This window comes from Paramisgurnus dabryanus, chromosome 2 (assembly GCF_030506205.2).
Source record: "Paramisgurnus dabryanus chromosome 2, PD_genome_1.1, whole genome shotgun sequence".
Taxonomy (NCBI): domain Eukaryota; kingdom Metazoa; phylum Chordata; class Actinopteri; order Cypriniformes; family Cobitidae; genus Paramisgurnus; species Paramisgurnus dabryanus.
In genome coordinates, this window is record NC_133338.1 from 8,364,158 (window position 1) to 8,382,378 (window position 18,221).

The following is an 18,221-nucleotide window of genomic DNA, read 5'->3' on the forward strand; positions in this document are numbered from 1 at the left end:
CACATGTGCACACACACACACACACACACATTTCTTGCAGAGACTACTACCTACTTAGGGTGGGGGGTATATTGGATGTCCACAATACATTTGCAATGATTTTAATGGGGATAAGAAATTACACAATGTTGTGGATATTGTCTGGATCTTATTGCCCTTAAAATTTGATCATAAATTTCATAAAGTACCATTAGAATAGTTTTGTGCATGCAAATAGCAGCATCACTAATGAATTCGATTCATTACTTTTAATCAGTTAAACATTTCAAAAATAAATTTAAAATGTAGTTTGTGCCTACTTTTTGCTTTTGCTGTTTAATACACAAAATGTTATTATATAAATATGCAAATGCTGTTGTTTATATATTTATTTAGTTTTTTGCTATAAACTGTTTAATTGTTGCATTACGAGAAACACATTACATCACATACTTTGAAGTAGATTGTTTTACTCTGTTAAAAAATTAAACATTTGGAATATGCTTGGTAACAAATGGCTGTTTGGTTGGTAACTGAGTGAAAACATCACTCCTTCAAGCCAATTCGAAGCGAATACACATATTGTCAAAAGGCTGAACAATATCAAGACAGTTTTTAGCTATATCAGCCAGCCTTACAACAAACTCACCCTTTATTAAAGCGGTTTGGGTTACTTCAATTCCCAGATATTGACATATGGAAAAAATCTACTTGTCAAACGTCCCGGTGGTCTTCCATGTCTGGGTTATGTAACATTCAAAGCCAAAGCCAGCAAAAGGTTCAGGGGTAATTCAAGTCTGCGTTGAGAATAATCAGCCGCAAACTAGGGTAGCGTACGACTGGAAATTCCATAATCTGTTTTGATTGGCCGGTAACGTTGTACTGTACATACTGGTGCACATGGGTACACAAACTCAAAATTTTGGATAATTGCTGTTTCACTTCAGGCTGACAAAGGGTAAACTACAAATTCAATAATGCAATGAGCTCAGACAAAACTTCCTGCCCCAGAAACTTTGCAGAGGTTAAAGGATTTCAAAGCCTCAGAAGGCGGACAAGTGCCAGTACTCAAATATGTGAAGTCTTTTCGGTAAGAAAATCTATAATCCTGGCAAAGGAAAAGGGCTGGAAAATATGCATGGCATTATTAATGTACGCAAGCAAGCCAAAAGGATCCTGGACAGTATTTCAATGACAAAACAGGAGTTTACTTTCATTTAGCAGTGAGATAAAAGCATTAAAGAGCAAAACAGCTGAGCTTTCTCTCTTCCAACATCTTTTAACATTGGTAAAAAGATGAAGACATCAAAGAGTTATAAATGTTGCTATGAAACAGTTGATTTATGAAGTTGACAACTCCTGAATTTTAAGCAGTCCTGGCGGAAAGAGAAAGACGGAGACACATGGCAAGCCAAGTGTTAGATTATCATAACAGACTCCAAGTGGTTTTCAAACTGGTGAGTGAAAAATGACGAAAACCACATAAAAAAAGCACAACACGCTTTAAAAACAAGAACATTTCAAAAGCAAAATACGCTGCCCTATTCGATCCGTCAGGTTAATGTTGTTTTATTTTATGCATTTTTGTTTGCTTTCACATGCAGTTCTGGTACAGGGTTAGGTTGCTACTTGATAGCAGATCTGTTGCAAATCCATTAGAGAAGCACTTTCGTAGAGGAACAAGTGAGTGTGAGGCATTCTGAATGAAATGTGAAATATGGCACAACCTGCAATAACTATTCCAAGATAATGTAATAGAAACTGACCGGTATTGTGTACAGAAACTGGTCACAAACGGGTCATTTTCCGTGCACCCACAATTTACGAACAGAAGCTAAATGACCTCTAAATCTGCTTGCAACACTTGACACGCTTAAGCTGGCTGTATTTCAGCACGTTGACCTTCTCACCTTGGATGGTTTGGCAGAATTTGGAGCTGCTGTCTCCAGCAGATGTGTCTGAGGAAGAATGCTTGCGCCGAATCACTCGGTGTTCAGAGCCAGAGAAGGAATCCACAGTCTGGCCCACTGGCTCGATGAACAGGCTGTCATCTGCAGTCTTAACCAGGCCGGTCTGCGAGAAAACATGGGGTGGAATGATCAACAATGGCATGTTAAGAAAGCATGGATCTTCTTATCATTCATGACTGTGGCTACTCAAGTAACATTCTTCCTGTTAATATAAGTTTTATTGTTTGTTTAAAGTGACACTCCACTTTTTTAGAAAATATTCTCATTTTCCAGCTCCCCTAGATTTAAACATTTGATTTGACCGTTTTTTGAAATCCATTCAGCTGATCTCCAGGTCTGGCTGTTCCACTTTTAGCATAGCTTAGCATAATCCATTGAATCTGATTAGACCATAAGCATTGCACAAAAAAGCTGAATGGATTCCAAAAACGGTTAAAATCAAATGTTTAACCCTAGGGGAGCTGGAAAATTAGCATATTTTCAAAAAAGTCCCTTTGTTTAAAATATGTTGTTTTCGACTCCCAGACAGAACAGTGAAAATACTGTATTAAATCAAGACTCAACGATGCAAACCTGTGTTACCTGCATCAGAAATAATCATAGCGTCAAATGTTTCTTTTGTCTAACCGTGCGTTTACACCAGCCACGGTAGAGGCGGCAAAAACGCGCCATTCGCGCGTGGTTTGACAATTGAACATTTGAGTTCACTCGCTTCATTCTCGTGTGAAATTCTAGTCATTCAAGAAATTCACGCGGAGATTTGCAACATGGGAGGGGCTTATGCGACTCTGCTGAGACTCCGCCATTCCTTTCGCTTCCTGTAATCACGTCACTACTACAGCAAGGTCCTGATTGGTTAAAACGCGTCGCGGAAATCCGCCGAAGTTCAGATTATTGAACTCGAGTGTTTCCCGCGACAACGCTCAATTCGCGCAGAACGGTACCGCTGCAGGATGCTTAATCGCATCTTTGCATTGACTTAACATGTAAATCATCCACGCTTGCCGCCTCTACCGCGGCTGGTGTAAACGCAGCATAAGTCTGTGTGTTAACTCTTTCCCTGCCATTGACGAGTTATCTTGTTAATTAAAGGCGGGGTAAACAATCTCTGAAAGCCAATGTAGACATTTGAACTCACCTAAACAAACACAACCCTACCCCAATAGAATCTGGACGTTCTTCTCATAGACCCGCCTCAAACATATTCAACCCAGGCAACAATGTAGGTTAGCAGACATGCCTCTTATTGCTCATTGGCTACAAGTAGGGGTGGGCGATAAACCGGTAGACAAAATTAACCGGTAGAAATTTGTCAACCGGTAGAGATTTTGGACTATCGTTTCTATCGAGGTTACGTGCCCACGTCACGCTCCTGTGTGTGTGGTCGCGAAAACGTAACGTTTGTACACGTATTTAAGCACTGCAGTTTTAAAACAAGTTATTTTAAGCCATTGAAACACAGACAACAGATCTGTATGCGTGCGTTCTTTCTGTGTGTCAGGAGCGGACAAGTCGCGCAACCGCTGCTCTTTCTGTCTGTGAGGAGCGCGCAAGTCGCGCGACCTCTGCTTATTAAGCTCGTGAGCATTTTTCCCGCTTTATTGGCCTTAAATACACATATGCGTCAAAATTCCCGTCTTTGCAAGCATCATCATAAACACGACCAGTAAGGTCTTAAGAGAAAGTAAACAGCTAAAAGAGAAAGCGCATGTGTAACAGTGTATTGGATCCGGACTTTGGTCTTAAAGGGGAAGTTACCTAATTTTGCTCCTGTCTGTCACTCGTGTTAATCAAACAGCATTGAGAAAAAAATCTCTCGCTCCTGATTAAATCACTTTTCTACCTTAAATAAAAATATATATAGGCCTATACATACATGCATAATTATTTATTATCATTCTTATTGACTGTGTATCTTCAGAGAGCTTGAGTTTTGTTTGTTTTTATCTTCTTTCTATGCTTGTATATGTTTTTTGTGAGAATTATGAACATTTCTATGGTATTAAAGATTTAAACCTTATTAAAACATAAAAAACTCTACCGTGATACATATCGTTATCATGATATAAAATTAATCCTATCGTGATAGAAGATTTTGGTCATATCGCCCACCCCTAGCTACAAGTGTGTTTTGGTACTCGGCCCGACTCCATTTAACAAAACGTTACTCAAAAAACAAGCACTCTGCCTTTAAAAGAAAATGCTTCCCTGCAAATGATGAGTTTTTATGGCAATCCATATTCTGCTATTATCCAATAGGTGGTGCTCTTACCCAGCTAATAAAACCCTGAATCCACTGATCCGAAAACACTAAAAACTCTGTGTATGGTTTGAACATCGTTCTGAATCTGATCTCTAACAAAAGTCCTTTACAAAAATGCAATTATCTATTACCAAAATTTGGTACTTTTGAAGAAACCTTTGGGGACATCATGAAAAAGCATTCAACTTTTGTTATGATCATAAAAAATGCTGGCGCTGGCTGGCAACTTAAAAAAAAAACTCTGGTGGGGAAAGAGTTAAAATGAATAGCAACATCCTGTAAAATCCCTGCAAAAATGTACACAATATTTTCAACCGAAATTGTTAAAGTGTTATGCAGTTTGATTGTTCGTTTACACAACAACAGCATTTTAGGTCACGAGAACACAAACTTTTGAAGATAGGTTTCAAAGTTTTATTAAAAAAGTGGCTATTTACACTAAGTTCAACAATTCTGCACCCAGAACCCCATGAACGTAGGGTGTTATGATTAAGGCGCATCAATTTTGCACCCTGTATGTGCATAAAAAGTCGGGTCAAACGCATAATTCCCCAAATAACCATCTGCACAGTAAAGCTTTTTTACTATGACAGTTTTACTTTTTACAATTAAGTATTATTAAAAATATTAAGCATACTTAATCGATCAAACGCACCTATTATATGTTCTCCTAAACACTGTCATGATCAATATTTACTAATGTTTTCTGTAACTTGTAAATCATTTTAAATTATTGATTTTAACATTTAAAATTATACTAGATGTAGCAGAAAGACCTATACACATTTAATTACTGTAGTATCAGACAGATATCGGTATCGGCTGCTATACGGATTTCTGGTATCGGAAATGAAAAAGTGGGATCGGGACATCCTTACTTGGGGCCAGGTTTACTAACAGCTTGGGCCAATGGCAGTGCAAATCATAATTTTGTTCTTAAATAACGACTGTTGAGATTTACTAAAGACGCATAGTGGAAAATTAGCGCTGAAAAGGTGTGGACTGGATTGACCTTATTGCATTTGCATTTTTAAGTGTTTCTCTTTATTACACTGATTGTATGCAGCACTTCTTTACAAAGTAATATTGCCATCTACTGGCCTGGCATACATAATATATGTTGTAATGTGCATTTGAAGTTTTCCAAAACACAAAAACTTTATTTTTACTAAATTATAGTCATGTAAACGTCTTAGATGATGGGGTTTGAGCTGACAAACAGTGATTTATTTTTAACCCTCATGAAAAGCTTGCCTTGTTTTTAGCTCTCTAACTGCTTTGCACATTGTGTCTTCAAAAAGATGTGAAATCTAAGACAAATTTATATCCAGGGAATACTGAGTGCTGACTAAAAAAAAAAAACTACAGAGTTCGGTGAGAGTATTAAATCAAGCAAGCTTGTTTAGCTTGACGAAGGTGTCAATGGGGATAAAGAGCTGTAAACCAACACGTACATGGCTGCTGGAGGTGAGCGATCGGTGCCTTCAGCTGGGTGGTGGAGGCGGATAGAGAGGAACAGAAGATAGTAATGCTGACAGGAAGCTGCCCACAGAGACTGAAAAGCACACGCTTTCATCACAACATGTACAGACAAACCCTGCATGTTCCAGGTTAAACAGAGTACAGTTACATATGGCTTGAGCAGTAATGACATTTACAGACTTTTTTGTTCTTCACAAACTTCAACTCTGTTTGAGGGAGTTTACTAAAAGCAGTGATTTAATGCATAAATTAGTCTAATACTCTGACTCCTCTGGGCTGAAGGGATGGTTGGCCATATGCATTTAGGCTCTGTCCTAAAACCTTGTAAGCTGTCCACACGGGCAGCATGTCAATGCTCACCATAGTTGTTTAAGTTGAAAATGCACTCAACAGGTTTAGTCCTAACAAAATGAACCTTGTTTTTAAAACAGTTTTTAATAGTCTTCAACATGTTTAGGCCACTCTAAAGATAGGTAAATTGAGATATAATGTAAAGTATATCAAAGACAGACAATATAGGCCTATAAAGCATAAGTATAAATAAATGTGCAATCAGGTTAAATGCTGGTTTATCAAAGATGGATTTTGAGAGACAGGTGAGCTAAAATATGGCAATTGTGGAGTCTATCCATCTCACTTGCTGTTTTTGTTTTTATCATCTTTCTTGTTAAAGTGCACATTGGTTTTATCTTTTCTTCAGTGTGTAAGGTGCCGTTTACACGATAATGGTTTCAACCATAAACAGGAACGTTTTTATGCGGTTTGGCAGTTCGTTTTAACACCGACTGTGTTCTTTTGGGGTCCTGAAAATGCAAACTTTAAAAAATGTGTTTCAACGTTTTTGACAACGACCCCTTGTCGTTGTCTTAGTGTAAACAAATTCATAATGGTGTGATAATGCTGTGATAATGGTGAGGTCATGCACATGTTTTATTTCAATCTATAGGCATGCATGAGTAAAAACAAAACAACAATGGTGGCCTACAGGACTGTGTTTGTGCTGCTCAAGATACAGAGTAGTGATTGCTGATAGTTTCTCGTCATTGTGGAGAGCGCAGTTCATGGTTGCATACGTTTATGGTTGTTAACGCGGAGTTTCGCGGAATTTTCGTCAGCGAAAATAAGAAATTCGACCCAAAGCACTTAGTTCCAAACAGTTCACACATGACTTTTATGTGACCGGAGAAGTGTTTTTTTGTAAGTTTTGTCAACATTTCCGTTCACTGGGAGCGCAAAGATACATGCCCTCTCTCATCCATGTCTCACTGCACCTCTCCCACGTGCACGCGCTCTATTATCTGACCGAAGTCCGTACACAAATCCTCATGTATTTGTTCAGTTTTATGCGTTTTAAGCGAGCTGAGGCAAACTAACTATCCCTCCCATTTATTATAGGGCACTAGGGTGTGTGAGCTACAGAAGTGGGGCATTTGGCATGTTATTCAGAATTCTTAAGTTGTTTTTTGATCAGTATTGCTGTTTACATTTTCCTTGTCTTCTTATTAAAGACATTTGCTCTACAAGAGATTAAGTTAAGTGCACTAAAACTTAGACCTAAGCATTAAATAGGTTGTAAATAGTTGGTTACTTTCATGGATAAAGTAAAGTGTTCCCCTTGTTATGCTGCTTGGTTGCTGCTATTGTGTGCAATGGTGTAATTATTATTTTATTTATGTATTTTAAGCTGCACTGAATTTTCTTACTTGTTCTACCTCAGCTTTTCTTACTATTTGTTAAATATAGTTCAGTAAATGTTCCTTTTTTAAATTAAGAGTTGTAACATTTGGTTTTATCATTGTGTCATTTTTATGATATAAACTGAATGAGAAAAAGCAGTATCAGCTCCAAATATCGGCTAAAGAAAATCGGCAGCCTGTATCGGTCATCGTCTAAGGCTGATGGAAAAAAATCGGTATCGGCATCGGCACAAAAAAATCCATATCGGTCGATCCCTAATACAGAGTTTATTAAAGCTTCTCCAACAAAGTTGCGTTTTTGTGCTTTATAGTCTGTAATATATTATGGACATAGTAATGAACCTACCTCATTGTCCATCTTAACAAAACTGTTTGTCCTGACTGTTTGTATTTATTACTCTGTAGATTAATGTATATGTGCGCATGCGTGTAGTGTTTCTTCACATCTTGCAATCTACTGGTCTGGCATACGTAATACAGTGGATTTAGTTGTCTTCGCAGATTTGTGTAAATGCAGATTTTTTTGACAGCTCCTGTATTTCACTTTTATAAGTCAAGTCTCTGTTGACCACTCGTAGTTCTGTCAATAAAAATTCAGCTACACCCAGGATCTTCAGGACTTTATCATCCACTGTGAATGGGAGTTTCGGTGACCTAACATGCAGTAGGGTTTACACAAATTTTTTTTAATCTACAATAAAAACCTATTCTAGTGCTCTTTAAAGATGATGTATTATAAGCGCTTGATAGATTTTTACCACAAGCAAATAGTTTTTATGCAAAAACTCTTATAGTGCCGACATATTGTGGTGTCATTTGTGTTCCAAAGTAGCACTTTAAAGGTTTTACTTTTGCAAATAATTAACAGTTTTATGCAGCGGTCAAAAGTTTAGAAATACGTGAGAATACACTTTCTTTACAGGCAGGCACAGCTTGCTATGAAGTATGCAAAGTTTGAACTTATGTCCAAATTTCAGGCAATACAGTGCATTCTTTATATGGTTAACTTCCTTGGGCCAAATTCTGTTGCAGTATCAAATGTATCCATTGCAGAGAAAGAAATAATAGGAATCCAAGTAGGAAATTCCAACTTTCCGTATTAAATAGAATACAATTTTCCTAGCAAGGATTCTGTGATGCAGTTGAGCTGGACTGACAGTGTAGAACCACAAAACACACAAAGAACTTCACATAAAGCCCCAAAAACAATGAAAAAAAATTCAACTAAGGGCCAGATTTACTTAACGGTGCAAATAAGCGTGAGAGCACAATTCCAAAAAAGCATAGATGGGAGCGGTAATACCTCTGGGTTAATTACTAAAAAAGTGCAAATTAATTAACACAGGCACAAAAGATGATTTCCATAATGACCAACGCAATTTACTAAAGCAGTGCAAATTAGTCCAGGGTAACAAATAAGCAGAGCTGATGAGGTGCGCTTGAGTTCAGCACCACAGACATCGCAGCGGAAAATTTGGGGTGTGTAATTCCAGCTAACCAAGCCATAGTACACTGAATAGAACTGGAGGGATGGTTTCCAAACGATTTGTAACGTCTGGTATTGTGTGACTTCTCCTACTTATTTACTTCAGCAAATAAAAAATAACATGGCTTGGCAAACAATATTTTTGGATAATATGTTCCTCTGGCATTCCAAATAAACTGTTGCATGTTAAAACAATCCTCTGCCTTGTATCTTGCTCTCTCTGTGATGCATCTTTTGGCGCAAAATTATTTAAGACATGCTATTTTCGGCTTTAAATAATGGAACAAATACCAGTAATATCACACGTGCAAACATAAATAAATTGCGTTGCGTGAATCATTTAAATACTCTCCTCCCAAAAGTGTTGCGTCTAAAAGGGAAACTCCTAGAAATGCGTATGCAATAAGGTCAGTCGCAAAAATAACTAGACCCCACCTTTCAGCTCTAATTATCTACTGCCCGTCTTTATTAAATCCCAACAGTCATTATTTAACGCCACAGTTATGGTTGTTAGTAAAGCTGTTAGTAAATCTGGCCCCTAATTCAACTAATGATAGACTACAAGTATTGGTCCTGTGCAGCAGGGATGTAACGATTAAATCGCGGGTCCCATTAAAAATGCCTGTCTGAATCGATTCTGAATTGCAAGGCTGTGATTCTTTGTTTCATGCACAGCTTGTGCGTGTACTACGGCATTTGGTCAGTAGGAAGTCCTTTTCAATCTAAAATCATTATTCGGATTATGAGTCAGAGTCGTTTATAACGTGCATTTATAAAAGCAACACTCGTTAAATAAAAATATTCTTTATATTCTTTATTATCATGAAAATACCTGAAACAATTTGAAGAACAGCAATAGAAATATTCCTGTAGACATTTCCTGAATAGTGTTTGTAATGCTACTTCTTCTTTGGCACAAAGGGAGCTTCTGCATGAGAGCGCCCCCTGGCGTTCGGATGTGCCGTGATTTCACCGTAATTCATTCAAATTCATTCACTGAGAAAACGCGCATTTGCACGGTTAATCGTTACATCCCTACTGTGCAGAGCAGCTGACATCCAAAACAAAAGAGGAATTCACCAAGTAAATTTGCACACACGTTTTATATTGTTTCACCAGCAGATTCTGCAATAACGGCACAAACACACCAAATGTGGCATGAATAATAACTGTAGTATATTTCACTGCATATTTCACTGCAAATGTACATCATCATTCGATTAATTTTTCGATTAATCTGTTTTTTTACGTGGTCGATTCTCAAAGGCCACAAATCGATTTATTTATTTCAACAAACATTGAACGTAAGATTAACGTTAATCTAATTAGTAGTCTTCTCCACTAGATGACACGCTCTGTTACCAAGGAGCGAGAGGCGAGGCTGTCACTCATTCATTCATTCAGTGCTTAATATAGCGGTTTCAGGTGCTTTGTCGACGTTGATGCCACCTTCACATAAAAAGTCAGAGGTATGGAAGCATTTAGATTTTGCAAGCAAGACGACAACGATAGTGTTGTGGCTTTTAATTTCTTTTAATTACCCCCTTGTAAACTTCTCTTCACTGTTCTTTTTAATAAATATAGTATTTGTATTAATTCTATATTCATGGAGTTGAATCGAGAACCGAGTATAAAAATTAGTCCGAGAACCGGAATCGAAAAATGAAATCGAATTGATCTGGAGGGTGCAGTGGCTCAGTGGGTAGCACTGTTGCCTCACAGGAAGAAGGTCCCCAGTTCGAGCCTCGGCTAGGGCAGGTGGCCTTTCTGTGTGGAGTTTGCATGTTCCCACTGTGTCAGTGTGGGTTTAATCTGGGTACTCTGGTTTCCTCCCACATGCCAAAAACATGCAAGTTAGGCAGATTGGAGATGCCAAATTGTCCCGCCCCCCAACCTGTGTATGTATCAACTTGTCTAAATTAAACTTGTTTATGGATTACCTTGTTCTCGCCATATATATAGCCGTAGATGCTGGAATGGGGTAAAGGAAGAAGAATCGATCCGGAACATCTGAATCGATACCCAGCCCTATTAAAAATGAAGATCCCTGATTGGCCAGCTAATCTGTATGTTTTGATTGGTCTGAATACCTCTGACGTCAGCCGGAAATGTGCCGCTCCTTACCATGTTTGAAAAATTTTTTCACAATGCAAGGCTAACGGGTTAATTTACAGGCTGAGTTTGAAGCAGGAGGAATTATGATAAGGTCGGTCTACATCACTAACAGTGTTGGGTGTAACTAGTTACAAAGTAACTAGTTACTGTAATAAAATTACTTTTTTCAGTAACTAGTAGTGTAAGGCATTACCCGTCTGAAAATGGTAATATTATTACAGTTTTCCCGAGCTAGTTACTTAAGTTACATTCGCCAGTAGCACCTTCATCACACAAGGCACAAAACACAGAGAACAAAAGGGAAGGGGAGGAGGGCGTGAATGGAACAGTGATTGGTCTAAGTTTGGCACGAGGTATCATTTACCATCACCGATTGGTCGACACCCGGTAGCCAGCAGCACAGAGCGGCAGCAGCACAAAGACAGATCGGGTAAATGGAAGCGTCAACAACGGCAAGCTCTTTTTCAGAGGAAGGTTCCCAGCAACAGAAAGCTAGTTTCGACGGGTGGAGATTCAGTCATATTTTATTATGTTCAACGGAAGGAAAATAACTTGACGGTGAAGTGCACACTCTTTAATGTTTCTCCGAACGCTGTGCCCCACGTCCTGTAGCGGGTAAGGAAGCCAGCATTTTCTTGGCCGTGGCTTGCCCAAATAAAAATTCTTGTCCAGAAAAAAATGTAACTAGTAATATAACTAGTAATATAACTAGTTACTTTCTCCAGGGAGTAATAAAGTAAAGTAAGGCATTACTATTTTTGAGAGTAATATGTAATACGTAATATATTACTTTTTTGAGTAACTAGCCCCAACACTGATCACTAATCCCAGAAAGTAAACTGTTGCCTACAATCCATGTGTTTGTTGTAGTCCAAAAAAAGTGATTACGTTTAGGACGATAACCCGTGTCATCATTTACTTTGGGGTTTGTACCTTTTGCATATCGTTAACATGTACTAACACACACTTACCATAGGAAATGTAAAATCGTGAATTGGCTCTTGATTGGCATGTATCAATATTTGTCTAATTATAATGCCCTTCTCCAAGCTTTGATCATCATTGCTGCAAGGATCACTAGAACACGTTCCCCAACATCCCTTGTAATTTTTACCAACTGCTTTTAGTTGACAGTTAAACAAAGGATTACTTATCTGGTGTGTACCAATTTAAGCTTCATATGCATAAACAGGAGGTGTGTTTGCCAAAAAGCAATGACAATGGCTGAGTTCCAAAACCTAGTAGGCTGCCTACGTAAACAGCATTTTAGGGCATCAAAGGTATTTTTTTGACACAAAGATTTTTTTTCTGTGCAATTTGCACCTGGTGAAACTGGACTGCGAATGGCAGTGTGAATTCACCCCATTTTTTCCCAAAACCACTTTAATTCCAGCGATCCATGAAAGACACAACACAACTGTGTTTTAGCGATTAGAAATATTGATCTTGATAAAGACTGTGTTTGTTTAAAGCTTTTGCCTTTATTAATAGGACAGCAGAGACCAGACAGTAAAGTAGGGGTGAGAGAGGGGAAGTGAGATATGATCCAGGTCAAATCATGGTCCCTGTGAACCAATAGCACTTATATGTTAAAGTATGTACACAGTCCACTGCACCACATCTCTAAGTTAAAATCTAACCAAAACAAAAGCAAGCTCTAGATACACACACACAGAGAGAGAGAGAGAGAGAGAGAGAGAGAGAGAGAGAGAGAGAGAGAGAGACAGAGAGAGAGCATTGTGCCAAGGGATGACAAATCTTTACTCTATTTTCAAGTTGGCTGACACCATTGTCATTGTAACCACTATACCATAGGTTTTTTCTCACCTGCAGATGACCCATGGTGACCTCTGCAGAGGAGAAAACGGTCCGCGTCACAGGCGGCTGTCAGGCGGTGCTAGTTAAAACATCCAGCTGATCTCTGGCTTGTCTGCACAGCCGTCAAACTCACGTCTGCTCACTGTCGCTCTGCTTTTAGGTGTCAGAAATGTCTGACCCAGTCCCTTACCACATATGGAATAAACATTTACAATAACTATGACCTCATTTTCCACAAATCATCCAATAGACGACACATTTACCTTTATGGAGTTTAAATAACTAAAGGTCGCTGAGGCTGTGTTAATAAAATATTATTCAACTGAACACTGTGCAGTATATACTGTGCTGTTTAAAAATGATTATTTAAATTTATTAAAATGGGTAGCCGTGATCATTGTGAACTTTGAATTCCAATCACATAATTGCCATCCAGTGTGTGCGGGATATGAGGATTTGGCAAGGAGACAGGCACAGTTGACCTTTAAAACCACCACAGGATTTTTAAAGAGTCACAAACACAACCTCAAACTTACAAACAAACACATTGTAAAATCCACTAGACTTGGATGCAAGACTAATTGCCCTAATATAGTCTCTATTACGCACATCCAAACAAAAACTTAATATGACACATATGGAAAAAAGATGATGTTTAATCAGACGGTGAAATGCTGTGCCTCGCCAGTTAAATGGGTGGGAAACTTTTTTCTCTGGCCAAACAGACGGCTGGGAACGTCCCCTTTCTGGTCAATCAGAAGGCCTGAAAATTCTGTTCTTTGATTAATCACAGAGCTCCTGTAAGTGCTCCTGTATAGCTCAGTGGTAGAGCAATACGTTAGCAGCACAAAAGGTTGTGGGTTTGAACCCAGGGAACACACTTTGGTAAAAAATGTATGCCTTGTAATGCACTGTAAGTCGCTCTGGATGAACCTATGCTCTTTGGCCAATCAGATGGCTAGGAATGCTTGCTGTCTGGCCAATCATAAGGCCTGAAAACTCTGCTCTTTGATTCATCAGAAGCTGGGAACCTATGCTCTCTGGCCAATCAGATGGCTAGGAATGTCTGCTGTCTGGCCAATCATAAGGCCTGAAAACTCTGCTCTTTGATTCATCAGAAGCTGGGAACCTATGCTCTCTGGCCAATCAGATGGCTAGGAATGTCTGCTGTTTGGCCAATCATAAGGCCTGAAAACTCTGCTCTTTGATTCATCAGAAGCTGGGAACCTATGCTCTCTGGCCAATCAGATGGCTAGGAATGTCTGCTGTCTGGCCAGTCAGAAGGCCCCATACTCTGCTGTTTGATCAATCAGAAGGCTGGGAACCTCAAGTCTTTGACCAGTCAGAAGCTTGGGAACCTCTGCTCTCTGGCCAATCAGAGAGCTAGATATATCTGCTGTCTGGCCAGTCAGAAGGCTGCATACTCTGCTGTATGATCAGTCAGAAGGCCTGAACCTTTGCTCTCTGGCCAATCAGATGTCTGGGAACCTCTGGTCTTTGATCAATTAGGAGGCAGGGAGCCTCTGGTTTCTGACCAGTCAGAAGGCTTGTTTGACTTCGTGCGGCGCTGCAAGAACCAACAGAAGATGACATCAAAGTATGCAAGAGCGATTCGACAGCAGACTCCTCTTTATGATTTCTTGAATCGATCTTGCGTTATTTGATATCATCAGCCTGTTGGTTCTTACGGCACCACATGAAGTCCAACAGACCTCTGCTGTCTGGCCAATCAAAAGGCCTGAAAACTCTGCACTTTTATCAGTCAGAAGGCTGGGAACCTTTGCTCTCAGGCCAATCAGATGTCTGGGAACCTGGTCTTTGATCAATTAGGAGGCAGGGAGCCTCTGGTTTCTGACCAGTCAGAAGGCTTGTTTGACTTTGTGCGGCGCTGCAAGAACCAACAGCAGATGACATCAAAGTATGCAAGAGCGATCCGACAGCAGACTCCTCTTTATGATTTCTTGAATCAATCTTGCGTTATTTTGATGTCATCAGCCTGTCGGTTCTTACGGCACCACATGAAGTCCAACAGACCTCTGCTGTCTGGCCAATCAAAAGGCCTGAAAACTCTGCACTTTTATCAGTCAGAAGGCTGGGAACCTTTGCTCTCTGGCCAATCAGATGGCTGGGAACCTATTCTCTCTGCCAATTAGATGGCTAAGAAGCTCAGCTCTATGGCCATTCTAGATAGTATGACAACTTGTGACAATATCAATGTTTTATTCTTTTACACAGCTGTTAAAGCAACATTTTGTAGTTTTTTGACCGTAAAATAATGTCTCTATTTCACGTCTCTATGGTAGAACAACTCTTAAACAGAAAAATCCTAGCAGCTAAAACTGTGTAAGTTGCGTGTGTGGGTAGAAACACACAGCCCCGCCCATCCTCCGCCCATTTCTGCATTCACCAGTTCCAGCAGCTTAGTCAACAAATTCACGTGTATTGCCCTGCCCAAGGGGAGGCTATACAACAGTATTTACAACACTGGTAACAGACAGTTGCACTTATCAACCATATGGGAAAACCGTGAGCCAATGTTACATAGTATTGCTTTAAAACAGCTCTTCAAAGGAAGATGAATATGGATTGATCTTAAAGCGACCAAAGTCAGAGTAGCTCTTTCTTAAACAACATAAATAACCCTCTTCCACTGGGTGGGCCGGGATTGCTAACAACCACAAAAAGGCACAAAAAAAACCTAACACATACTGTAGTGCGGCTGTATAAAGTTTGTGGGAGTTCAAGGCACAGTGACCCTGAAAAGTTCAACTCACACACTGAACAAAACGACACTTGCATGCAAACACATTCCCACAACCAAGCCCACTCACCAGTCCACCACAGGCGTCCAATGAGGCGAAAGAGTCTGTGTGATTGAGAACAGATCCAGTATACAGACACCGCCGGACCCCAAAAGCCGGCTCGTGCTGAACGCTACCCCCCTCGCTCCTTTCCTCCGTCACAAACCCCTCAGCCAGGAAAGAGTCGTCCCTCTGGAGCTCCAAGTACAGTTCCTTTCCGAAAGCTGGCAGCCGCAAAAACAGGTGGTCTTCCTGCTGATGGTTCGAACGTCGTCTACGACCTCTGCTCCACCTGTAGTCTCCCCGGAGCAGGTGCACCTCCTCTTGTCGCAGCTCCTGCGGTATAACCACGTCTGTTTCGTACATGGCAGACTGTGCTAAAAGGAGAAATACATGCAGTTCATTGTGACTTGTGAAGCAGTGCAAGCCAAAAACTTAAAAATAAAAAAAATTTGAGGACATTTTTGTCTCAAATTTAATAGACTTTATTGGACCTCAACAGTTGACAGTTTCAATGCAGTTTAAAATTTGCGGTTTCAAAAGGCTTTAAATGATCCCAAACAAGCCACAGGGGTCATATAGCGAAACAATAGTAATTTTCGACAAGAGAAATAAAATTATGCACTTTTAAAACAGCTTCTAGTCTTGCACTAGCCATGTGACACGCTAGCGCGACATATTGCGTAGTCACATGGAAAGGTCATATGCGAATCTACCGCTTCAGTCTTTACATGTGTGGAGAAAGAGGACCAATCCAATGTTTTTGTATGTGGAATGATACTAATTAACGTCTTTGTGTCAGTTTATGGTTTAAATAGAGAAAAATCTTGGAATGTTTTCCTCAAAAAACTAAATTTCTTCTGGACTTGAAAAAGAAAGACATAAACACCTTGGATGACATGGGGTGAGTACATTTTCAGGATTTTTTAATGAAAGTGGAATATTCCTTTAAGTGATCATGTTGTGTTAATTTCTGGTAAAAAATCTCATACATTATGAAAACATAAAGCTGCATATTTGTAAAAGAATCCGCTTGTTAAGTCTGACGTCATGCACCGCTTCCGGATCCAACCGCTCTCAAATGTCAAAGGGAAATAACAAGAAAAGTATGCATAAATACACTAAAGTAAAACTATGACTTTACAAGCGGATTATTGCAACCGTGTGACACCACAGGACATGTCATCTACCCTGATTTCATCCCAACTATCCAGTTGCTTAAACTCACGTGCACGCTCAGCATTATGTGACGTCACGCGCACTCTCTGCCAAGAAAGCGTACGTGACGTCACTTATTTTCTTTTCTTATGATGGCCCGAAGCTTTTTTGAGACATGGCCAAGACCTCGAACGTAACCTGGAAACTTAAACTGTGTGGCAAGACCTATTTGGCTCTTAAATAAACACTTTCGTCCTAATTGAAACAGCATGTCTGAAGAAACTAACTTTTTAAAAGCAGCAGGAACTAGCTACAGTTTGCAGTTGAATAAAATGCAATTAACAAGCTATTGCATCGCAACAAAAGGAAACAAGTAGTTGTTAGTCACTGCTGATTGACCCTTACGAAAAATTACCATGGTAACCGCAGTTTTCGCACGCAGTTACATTTATTGCTGTTACTGCAAAACACAATAAATGAATATAGGAAAACTATACGAAGTTTTCGTATTCTTTCTGTCATTTTACTTGTTTACGTATCTCCCAACAACAAAAACTGTACTGCTTGTGGTATTTAGACAGAAATTTGGTAACCACGGTGAATTTCTGAGAGGAAAATCGCAGGTGCTGCAGTCTTACCTGAAGTTGCTGTCTGCCCAATGCAGAGAAGAATAAAAGACAGGACATGCGATAGAGCGTCATTGCCGTGCATCATTACTATGATTAATAACAATGAATCGTGAAGAAAAGACGATGCAGAGAGTGCAGGCAGCGTGCGCTGGCGGAGCAACAACCTGACTGAAGCGAACTTTCACAAAGTTAAATTTCTGCAGAAGAGGAAAAGAACTTGAGGCGAAAAGAGCACGCCTCCTGAAGCCGACGCTCCGCCCTCCTGTTTCCGGATTGGCTGATAAAATTTGTGTAACTACACACCAGTGGCTAAAAGAGCTGTCAGTTTGAAAGGTGGGCTGGAACCGTACACGCGGTCTCTTGGATGCATTGAGAGAGGCAGGCAGCGGTCGATAAGAGTGAAGTTGTGCAGGACAGCTAGTAAGTCTACAGTTTAATGGCCTTTGTTAGTCTGACCAACTGTTTTAATCAACATAATGTCAGGTTCAGAATGCGAAAGAGTAACAAACAACTTAGTTAAACGTTCGTTTATGTTTTATTTTACAAACAGCACTGCAAACGGTCTGTCTCACCCTTTACATAATCATAGATCACAGCAGCCTTTTGTTTGAAGATACAATCTTTCAAAATGAATTATTATACTTTTAATTATTGTTATTTAATAATAATGAGTAATGGCATATAAAAAATTATATGTATATGTTACATTGTTTATCTTTTTAGCAAATGCTTAATCAAAAATTTGAAAAAAAGCTTTTTTTCGATTTTTGTAGACAAGACGACGCTATGTAAGAACATCTTTACTGACTCATGCAGAGACAAT

The 18,221-nt window shown here is 39.5% G+C and overlaps 1 protein-coding gene across 3 annotated transcripts in view; it reads right to left on the bottom strand.

Moving 5' to 3' along the window:
- adamts17 (ADAM metallopeptidase with thrombospondin type 1 motif, 17) overlaps positions 1-17,596 on the bottom strand; it is a 216,145-nt gene extending 198,549 nt beyond the window's left edge. For all 3 annotated transcript variants that reach the window (XM_073811891.1, XM_065294290.2, XM_065294289.2), the window contains exons 1-3: positions 17,408-17,596; positions 15,642-15,988; positions 1,890-2,052 (exon numbers count right to left, since the gene is read on the bottom strand). In XM_073811891.1, the coding sequence (XP_073667992.1) occupies positions 1,890-2,052; positions 15,642-15,988; positions 17,408-17,483 (586 nt within the window). In that variant the 5' untranslated portion in view covers positions 17,484-17,596. The remainder of the gene's footprint in view (positions 1-1,889; positions 2,053-15,641; positions 15,989-17,407) is intronic.
- Positions 17,597-18,221: the final 625 nt, after the last annotated feature.